General features: G+C 42.3%; 1 protein-coding gene across 1 annotated transcript; it reads right to left on the bottom strand.

Moving 5' to 3' along the window:
• Positions 1 to 211: 211 nt before the first annotated feature.
• LOC141144406 (uncharacterized) lies at positions 212 to 2,003 on the bottom strand. The gene is made up of 3 exons (XM_073630065.1): positions 1,561 to 2,003; positions 868 to 1,024; positions 212 to 788 (listed from the first exon to the last, which is right to left on the bottom strand). Exons 1-3 carry the CDS (start codon positions 1,596 to 1,598, stop codon positions 249 to 251), a joined length of 735 nt encoding a protein of 244 aa, XP_073486166.1. The 5' UTR covers positions 1,599 to 2,003; the 3' UTR covers positions 212 to 248.
• Between the last annotated feature and the right edge of the window lie 8,339 nt (positions 2,004 to 10,342).

Below are 10,342 nucleotides of genomic sequence, written 5' to 3'. Positions count from 1 at the left end.
CCCTAGGACCATCACATTCATTTGTATCAGTTGTTTTTGGTTTATATAGAGTACAATAATAAAATTACATTTTCCATGCAGTCAATTATTTTTATTAATAATCGAAAATGACCACACAAAATATCTCAAAAATTATTGAAAATGTACAGACATAATATTTGTACAAATATAAACACAAACATAACATTCAGTGTTTCATTACAAAAATGGTGGCCAACTACAACGGGGCAACTTAAAATGGGGATTTTTTAAAGGTCCTGATAATAAGGACTGTGGGAAGTGGAATAGGGAGTGGATGACTGGGAGGAATGGCTGTATGAAGTACCCTGTGAACTGGAGGACTCATAGGTGGGTGCCACTTGCGGTGGGGGTACAACATTTTGGCCAGTGTGGGCTGGTGCACGTTGGTGATGGGGGTTAATGCCTGGATGATATGGATGAAATGAATGTTGTGGAGCTTGCTCACCATGGTATGGACGTTGGTGATGGGTAATGACTGGTGGCATGGGTTCTCCAGACATTGCAGCCCTTATGCACACACCTGTAAAATTAAAGATGGACATTTGCACATCCATTTTACGATCATTTGGAACTCTTACTAAATGGTGGTACAAATTCCGAGCAAAACTTGCATCTTGGTTATTGGGGTCTGAAAATGGGTCGGTGGTATCAGCCCTTCTTGTTGCCCTCATCTCCTCCATAAAACCTAACATGGCTGCATCCATGTCACGTTTGGGATGTCCGTGACGTTTCCTGGCCCTCGGTGTGGTAGCTCCAACAGAACGAATCTGAGGGGTGGAAAATTTTTATTAGCACATTTTATTTTGTCAGCATTTAAAAAAGGGGCATTTTATATAGGATACTTACAGGCACACGTTGTCTATCAAGCGTGGCTGTTGCTGTAGATTGGGAGGACGGGTTTTCTTCGGGACCTTGCTCGGTAACTCCCACGTCTTCCTCTTGTGCAGGCTGGGTATCCACTGCATCCCCCTCCTCTTCAGTTTCTGAAATGTTGCTGGTGGTACTGTAAAATATTTGTACATAGATAGATTACAGCTCAGTACAGTATAGTTATTACAATACATAGATCCATGTGTGTCATTACTGTTAAATAGGTTGTAAACCTTACAGACCACTTTTACCTACAGGTAGGTGCAAGAAATATCTCCTAAACCTACACAGTTATTAGGAGATTTTTGCTGAAAACACATAGACAACGGCGCCTGACTAGGCGTGCCATTTCTGAAAGCAATCGTGCCGTGACTGGTGGCTCCCGCACGCATGACGTAAACGCGGCTATGGCCAGTCACAGCACCAGAGCCGTGATACCCGGAAGTCACTCCAGGAGTGATGGCGGCGACGTGTAGGGGAACAAGGGCCAATACGCGGGCTTCGATCTCGGGCAAGAAATTCATAATGAGCTAGTATGCCATGCATACTAGCTCATTATGCCTGCAGTTTTTTTTTTTTTTTTCATGGTTTTCTTCCTCTTTGGAATATATGATTATTTCGACTAGGCCAAATAATTTAATATAGGGGAGAAAGAATGTATTTACTTACCTTCTTAAGTCCATCACACATCTTAAGAAGTCCAGCATCTCAAAGAAGGGGCTTTTCTTTTTACTGGACGATCCTGCTCCGCTCCGACTGTCTTTTGCTTCCTCTTTTAGTTCCCGCCTATAGCGGTCTCTAAGGGATCTCCACCTTGTGATTATTTTTTCACCTGCATAGGAACAGTAGACACAATGAACTTATAGAACTACAACATGACAATTTTGTATACTATTTAAAACCCATATGTGGAATACAGTGGTTTTTAACAACTATTTTTGTCAGTTTTACATATAGTTAAGCCTATAAAATGGCTTCACTAGAAGTACTGTAATTATCTCTGCGCCGTTTAGGATATATTTGCTGTACACTGGGGGATGACAACATGGCCAGGTGACATGGCAGGTGACGTTTGCATGTGACATGGCCAGGTGACATGCAAGGTGACTTTGCAGGTGACATTTGCAGGTGACGTGGCAGGTGACATGCAAGGTGACTTTGCAGGTGACGTGTCAAGGTGACGTGGCCAGGTGACATGGCCAGGTGATGTGGCCAGGTGATGTGGCTGGTGACGTGGCCACGTGACGTGGCAGGAGACGTGGCCAGGTGACGTGGCCAGTTGATGTGGCTGGTGACGTGGCAGGTGAAGTGGCCAGGTGACGTGGCCAGGTGACGTGGCAGGAGACGTGGCAGGAGAAGTGGCCACGTGACGTGGCCAGGAGACGTGGCAGGAGAAGTGGCCACGTGACGTGGCAGGAGACGTGGCCAGGTGACGTGGCCAGGTGACGTGGCAGGTGAGGTGGCCCGGTCACATGTCAGGTGATCGGGCCAGGTCACGTGGCAAGGTGATGTGGCAGGTGGACAATCCACAACTTTTGGCAGGTGATGTGGCAAGTGACACACTAAATACAAATATACACGCTAAACGAGGCTCAACGCGGCATGCAAATGCAGCAAAATGAGCGTTTCTAAACACCAGTTTCAAGCTTTGTTCAGAAGAGTTTGCACCAGCGAAACGTCTACATGGGGCCTAATGTAGGAGAAGAGTGCTGGAATTTACATGGTGAGTAGGACTACAATTATCTGGATGCCGACATATGGGTGTACTATTTAAAAATGCTTACCACGTATCCGACGGTGTCTATTGCTCAGTGACAACCAGTTTGGAGTGACCTCCTCGAATACTTCTTCCCACTGCATGCTTGTGCAGTTTCTGTCGCTGTATTGTGCAGTCCTCTTGTCCCATAATGCTGGCCTGGCATGCACAAGCTGGATGAGCTGCTCATGGGATACATCTCTTGCCATTTTTTGCTGTTCTTCTCTCTCCAGCATGTGCTTGTGCATGTGACTTTTACTACTGACCACTACCTGGGTCAGAGGTTAAAATGTATGCATATTGAATAAATTACATATTTTGATGAAAAACGGATGTCAGCGGATCGGATGTTAACGGATCGTCCGCAAACATCCGTTTTTCATCAGTTCCGTTTTTTTTACGGAATAAAAATAGGGTTTTCTTCCGTTCAAAAAAAAGGAGCTGAACGGAGACGGATGTTAACGGACGTTAGCGGATCATGATCCGCTAACGTCCGCTATCCCATAGAGTTGCATTGAGGTCCGTTTTAATCCGTAAACGGATGTATGAAAAAACGGACGAACGGTCCGCACGTGTGAAAGGGGCCTTAAATATAGTGCCTTCTCTTTCTTCCTAATATGCAGCTGTGACTGGAATGAGTGGTACATCTAATACAAACATTGCTCTACCTATATATTTGTTTTGCTAATGTTAGGGTGTAGTTAAGGGCATCAAAATGCAGCATTCTGTGTGTTTTCTGAGAACTAACAAATTTGTATTGTAAGTTCCTTTAGTGCCAGTTCACACAGAGGCGGCTTCAAAGTCGGCTGACTTCAGCATGGTTTGCAAAATGACTCCTGTATAGAAGTCATTATGCAAGCCGCTCCAAAGTAGTCCAGGAACCTTTTTCTAAGGCGGAGTGACTTGAGTCGCTCCTATTAGAATGGTTCCATTGCAATGCATGGAGCGTGACTTGTCAGGCGGCTAAGTCCCCTGACAGGTCGCCCCTGTGTGATCCGGCACTTATAAATCAATCATTCAATCATTATAAATAAACTAAACAATTGATTTGTTACTGATAAAAAAACAATTGTATTGTAATGTGTATTGCCAGTTTAATGTGGCTATAGATGGCCTGATTTTTGAACAATTCGGCTCTGTATAAACTGCCTAGTGGGAGAATCTTCATGTATGGCTAGTCATAATGTGGGTTGGCAGTGTTATGTTCTGTAAAATGGTTGTGGCTTAAATGTGCAAAATAGTTTAAAGGAGTTGTAAAGGTTCGTGTTTTTTCACCGCATTCTTTGCATCTATGGACGCAGAGTGTATGAGATGGGAGCGCGCCGCAAGGTAACCCCCTCAGGAGAGAGGTTCCAGAGGGGGTTAGCTATTGCAGGGAGATGCCCAGAGAGCCACCGTGGGACCTCAGAACAGGAGGATTGGGGCCACTCTGTGCAAAACGAGCTGCACAGTGGAGGTAAGTATGACATGTTTGATATTTTTAAAAAATAAAAAAATTAACCTTTACAACCCCTTTAAGTTTGTGGACTGTGCTGCTGATACCACACCACACCGGTTAGCATTTCCTCCTATTAGCACTAGAGTTGTTGGTTCAAATCCCAGCCCCATCACTACCTGCATGGAGTTTGCATGTTCTCCCTGTGTGTTTGCTTGGTTTTCCTTACACACGCCAACTGTCCTGGACTGACTGGATCATTCAGTGGCCATGGGTGGTTATATGGGCGAGTAGGAAGGAATCCCTCCAGGAGGTTGTGTAGGTATAGAATCCAATGTGCTCCCACTTAATATAAGAAATAGGAAGCAGCTGCTCACAACTTAACAATGTGTCCCAACATCTAAAGCCTCGTACACTCGATCAGATTGTTGGCAGACAAAGCTCCAGACTTTTGTCTGAAGGGCGTGTGCCGGGAACTTGTCTTGCATACAAACGGTACACAATTGTCGGCCAACAAACACGAACGTAGTGACGTACTACGTGGAATTTCAGCTCTTGAGTGCCACCCTTTGGGCACCTTCTGCTAATGTCATGTTTGGTGAGCATTGATTCCAAGCATGCGTATTTGTACTTTGGACTTTTGTGTGATGGACTTGTGTACACATGATAGGAAAATCTGACAACAGACCGTTGTGCGCCGAAAATTTACTAGCCTGCCATCCAACATTTGTTGGCGGAAAGTTGGCCAACATTTGGCTGATGGAGCATACTAACGGTCGGATTTTAGGCAAACAGTCTGTCATCACACAATTCGCTGCCGAAAATCTGATGTGTGTACGAGGCTTAAGATTCAGTTGTTTACAAAGTCGAAGTGGCGCTATGCTTCTAAAAAAATGATAAAACTACATAAAGATTTGCAAACAGTAATATTACATGTGTCTGATCTCTCAAGGTAGATAGTGAATAATAATAATAAATTATCTAAATTATCTTGAGTTTGTACTCAAAGTGTTTGGTCTCAAAGTGCCAGTGCTGCAACAAACTTCTCATCAAGGTGTGCAAAATAACACAAATAAAAATAATTTTCTTATTTCTTATCACAATCCAACATTAAAATTATACCCCTACTGGATATTGTAGCCAAAAATACCAGTGCTGCAAAATTGCGCAAAAATGTGCAAATAAGCAAAAACAGATTAAACATTAATCAATACAGTGATGACGTGAAAAAACAATCCAATTTAGTGACTTGATTGTATATAATAGTGTCCATTAAAGAACAAAATCAGTGTGTCCAGAGATATCCGTTGTGAAAATGTCATTAATTCCTCAGTGATGTCACTTTCCCTTGCACCTCAATCCAAACTGTGTGTGCTAGCAGCTCACCTCATTCCCTAGACCAGAAAGTCTAAAAGCATTTAGGGTGTAAGCAATTCCTCTCCATTGGTGGCTATATAGTGGCCTTTCTTCCAATCAGCAATGCAATGATTTATGGTTCTGTCCACACTCTTTCCCTCTATCCACTCTTCTCTCCTCCAGTGGGTGATATGGTTATACAAGAACGCAAATCCTCATTGTGTAGTATTCAAATTACAATTTATTATATAAAAAAAGTAGTAATTCACATTTAAAGTAGAAGTTCACCCTAACACTAAAATCCCTGCATCTACAGTCATCCAACATTAACCTATCTAGCCCAGAAGAAATCAGTATACATACCTTTTCTGAAGCCGATCCGACCCGATCCCACGCTGAGCTGTCAGCTGCGACTTCGCTGTGGAGGCGGGTGCAGAGGAGGCAGCCAACAACGGAAGCCCCATAGTAAGTCTATGGGTGACGTCACTCCCCATTCATTCACAGCCATTGTAAGCTGTCTCATCTGCAATACTGATTTCTTCTTTACAGGGCTATATGTGTTAGTATTAGATCGTTAATGTCTGTAGATGCAGGGATTTTAGTGTTAGGGTGGACTTCTCCTTTAAAAATCGATTACAGCATCAGAAACCATGAACTTCCGGGATCGACCAAAAACCGGAAGTGACGTACCCGACTCTTTCCCAACTAGTTACATCACAGCCCACGTGACTTCATCAGGGGAGGAGTCGGGAGGGTACCAAACTTCTTTTTATAGTTTCAGCAATTTTGTCGTTATTAATGACCTCCAGTAGGTTGTGCCCAGTATAGGGTAATGGCAATGAAACCTCTTTTTGGTTTTAATATTTTATTTACCTGTTATATTCTTTTCGTCTCTATTATATTTTTTTCTATTCTGTTCCTTTATTTTCTATTCTATTTTATTCTATTTGTAAATTGGAAAACTATTTGAATTCAAAAACTATTTGAATTTGAAAACTATTCAAATTCGAAAACTTTTCTAATTTGAATTTGAAAACTATTCAAATTTATTCGAATTTGAATTCCAAAAATTACAATCGATTTGAATACGAATAAACAAAATTAATTCCAAAAACAAATGAAATGAATTTAACTAAACAAATTTATGTAAATAACGAATTGAAACTAAACAAAACAAATTTTTTCGCACATGTCTAGTTTTCTTTTACCACCCACTTATTTGTTAACCTGTCTTAAAAGAAAGTATAGGTGCTAGTCTGGCTACAAGCATTATATTGTAAGCTTTACTGGGGCAGTCCCAGATGTAAATGGTTCTAGTTTTGGGGAGTATTAGAATCTCTGTCATGTGTTTATTGTTGTTAGATTTCCCCATTGGAGAGCTGTATGTAATTGGCCAGGGAGAGAACTCCCCCATTCTAGGGACCACATGGGAAGTAAGGAAAATATTTTCAATGGTGGAACAGCAAAAAACAAACAAACAGAAAAAAAAACCTAATGACAATTCCAATCCCACAAATATATGTGCTTCTATTGCTTGTTGTTCCCACTGGAAAAAATCCATTCACTTCCTGTCCCAGTGACAACACAGGATGGGAAGAAAATATCGTCAAAATGAGAGCAGCCAATCAAATAAAAACCTGTCAAATGTTGCAACCCTTCCACATTCTATGCAAAAACGGGAAAAAACCTTTGGGCTAAAGTTACACTTTAAAGTATATATATTTCCAAGTATGCTTTGTCTTGTGAAGTGCTTCCCCATGATTAAATTAAATACTTGCAAAGACCTCATTATTGCTCTCTGTTACAGCGCACATGTGTGAGTGATTTAAGTAAAGATCACTCTGCTTTTAAACACAGTTTATCTAACACCACATAGCTGAGTTTTGTGTTTATAAAGTCCCAAATGTTGAATGAGAATTCACATAAGCACTTATTTAAAACATTTTTATTAGGCTGAGGGAATATAGAAGTAGGTCAGTGATTATAAATACAAGCTAATGATTTGCATAAAGTTATACAGATATATTCCCTAATAAACATAAGTACTTTTTACTGTGATTATAAAAAATCTATGTTATATTTAGCCAGGGAAAAATGAGGCAATATTAGGTTCCCTGTGATCTATAGAAAGGCAGTGGTAGGGAGGATGTCTACGACCTGTCATATTGAGGCTCCCTTTTAGTATTTAGGCTGACAACGTCCAACTCTCTTGTTCACACATGCAGCTGGGGAGTGGTAAAAATAAGTGACAGAGCCACAGTTTTTGCCTAGGTTTATACTGTAGAGGTTCTGGGAGCATGTAGAAATTGCATATACTCCCTGACCCACAGGCAAAACATGCTGCTCTTCTGAAGACACATAGGGTGCCATTAATTCTTATTGACACCCTCACGCATCAGAAAATGTGGCAAGTTTTTGGATGCATAAAACCACATGTTGCTGCAGCACCATTAAGTTCCATTAAGCTGGATTTTTTTTAAAAGGGTCAGGGACTTTTTTTCCTGCATTTCCCACAAATACAGCAGCTCATTCAAATGAATGGGCTGCTGTACCTGTAAACGTGGCAAGCAGGACCTGCTACAGCAGTGGTCATCAACCCTGTCCTCAGGGCCCACTAACTGGCCAAGTTTGCAAGATAATTGAAAACAGGTGATATCATTTGCTGCTCAGTGATTGCAGTATTCTAGTCTGCATCTCCCCAAGGTAATACATAAAACCTGGCCCTGAGGACAGGGTTGATGACCACTGTGCTACAATGTGAAGCTAGCCTTATAGTCCCGAGAACTCTAACATAGTGGTTGTACACATGCCATGCCCCAAATGCTTTGTTACTCAATGCTGCCACTGAAATTGGTCTATTCAAGTGAATGGGGCTACAGATCTCTTTTCAGAGAGGTGGCAAAGCCTGCCACCAGTGTGAGCGAGCCCTGAATGTGGGGTTAGTTTCAGAGGATAAAGACATTATTACAATATCAAGCATTGGACATGCTTTTTTTTCCTGGATCCAAGGACTTTAAAGTAATTTATTGCTTTGCCTAGGGCAATCCAACAAGTTAACTTCAATAGTGGTCCCACCAATATCACATACTCATCATTCATTCACTTCCCCACTGTTCTATTATGCTACCAGGATACAAATAAATAAATATCCAGAACTTCCAGGTATGGGGAGCATGTGGCTCAATCCAAGGGTGAAGATATGGTGCTGACTCTACTTTCTTCTAAGGGACAGTGCTGGTTCTTTGCGATTGGTCACTTAGGCACCTAGCATTGTCAGATGTCGGCTGGGATAAAGTTTTCAGTCCTGTATAAATAGAAGACTTAGAACTTACATACACCCCCTGAACATGTGCATGGAACTGTCTGGAGAGCACCATCACTTTGCCTTAAGCAGAAATAAACTTGTACAAATCCACATTATTGGCCCTCAGGAGCTTTTGGCCATAATGTACTAGTATTCATAGGTATTTTGGTTTACTAATCTGCACATGATTGGGTGTTCAAAGTTCAGAGGAATGTGCTTTTCACATGTAGATTTACACACTTTATTGAGTGAAAAGTCTTAAATTCTTTAGTAAATCAGAATGTCTCTTTAATATAGCTTTATAGTACAAATTTACTTTTAGTGAACTTGTACTGTACCTAATTACACCCACCAACCCCACCAGTTTACTAATCGAGTGAGCAGATAGTAGAACACATAACATTTTAGCCTGCAGACCTCATGGATGTTTACTGCAGTATGGGGACTTTTGGCCAATGGAGGATGTTAGCTTTGAGCAAAGGAAGAGGAGGAATCTGATTGCCTGGAGAGCAGCCAGATTAAGCAGAGGAAAGGGATGGAATGCAACACACTAGGGAAGATCATTCATCTTGTGACCCTTCCTCCAACCAACCCCTTAAGAAGCCAGACTCTTATCCCTCTGTTGTGCCAGAAAAAAAGGGCGATCTACCTCTCAACCCCCCTTATCTAGCCTGGACAGTGCAGCCTACACCTCATCTGCTTCCACCAAACCTGCAGGGACAGCTGCCAGGAGGACATTTATTGGATGCTGGAGTGATGAGCTGCCTTTAGCCACCATCTTGTGTGTTGAACTTTCCTACAGCTGTTTGGGGATGCTACTGCCAATGGTTTTCTTAGCCCCTTGATGCTGGCCATACGCATATATGTGGCCATTTAGCGGGTGGGCCCTAATGCCTAATGCTAAGTGCAATTCCCTGCACGCTCCCAGCACGGTAGCTGGTGGGGATCTGTAAACTCCCGATGCATACTTGCGATTGGGAGCTTTCCAATCATGTGACCGCTGTAACAGCCAATCACAGCAATCACATGATCTGAATGCCCACCTCCGCCTCCCAAATTATAGAACTCTAGAGCTTTTAAAGGCTGCCAGCGCAAAGAGGTTAAAGGAGATCTCTGAACTATTTTACTGTTGCTTGTTTGGGACACTTTTAAAAAATACCTTTACCCTTGCAGATTATAAATACCTTCACTTGAAGGGCCCCAATGCCGTCAGACTTTGTGACATATGTACTCACTGGCCAGTAGTTAGAAGTAGTCTAAAGGGTGTATTTAGGCTCCAATAATTTATCTTATTTCTCTGATTCCATTTTAGTGATATTGTCAGGGATCCCGTACATTTCCATGCAGCAGGTGCTTATTTGCACAACATGCATGAGCACGCACATGCACGTACGCATGCACACACATCCACAGATCGTGACGCCCAGGGTTTTTTTTCAGCGGGAACGCGGGGGAATGCAGTTCTGGCACCTCCTGGACTGACTGTATGTAATGGCAAGGGGTGCCGGGGTGTGCTGCAGGGTATTGATGCTCACTGCGGGGGGATCTATTCTAGCTGGAAGGGATCTATTTTTGCAGCAGGGTCTATTGTTGCTGAAGG

This window comes from Aquarana catesbeiana, linkage group LG05 (genome assembly GCF_042186555.1).
Source record: "Aquarana catesbeiana isolate 2022-GZ linkage group LG05, ASM4218655v1, whole genome shotgun sequence".
NCBI classification, from domain to species: Eukaryota; Metazoa; Chordata; class Amphibia; order Anura; family Ranidae; genus Aquarana; species Aquarana catesbeiana.
The sequence above is the reverse complement of the archived record's forward strand: the minus strand, read 5'-3'. Positions and strand labels throughout refer to the sequence as shown.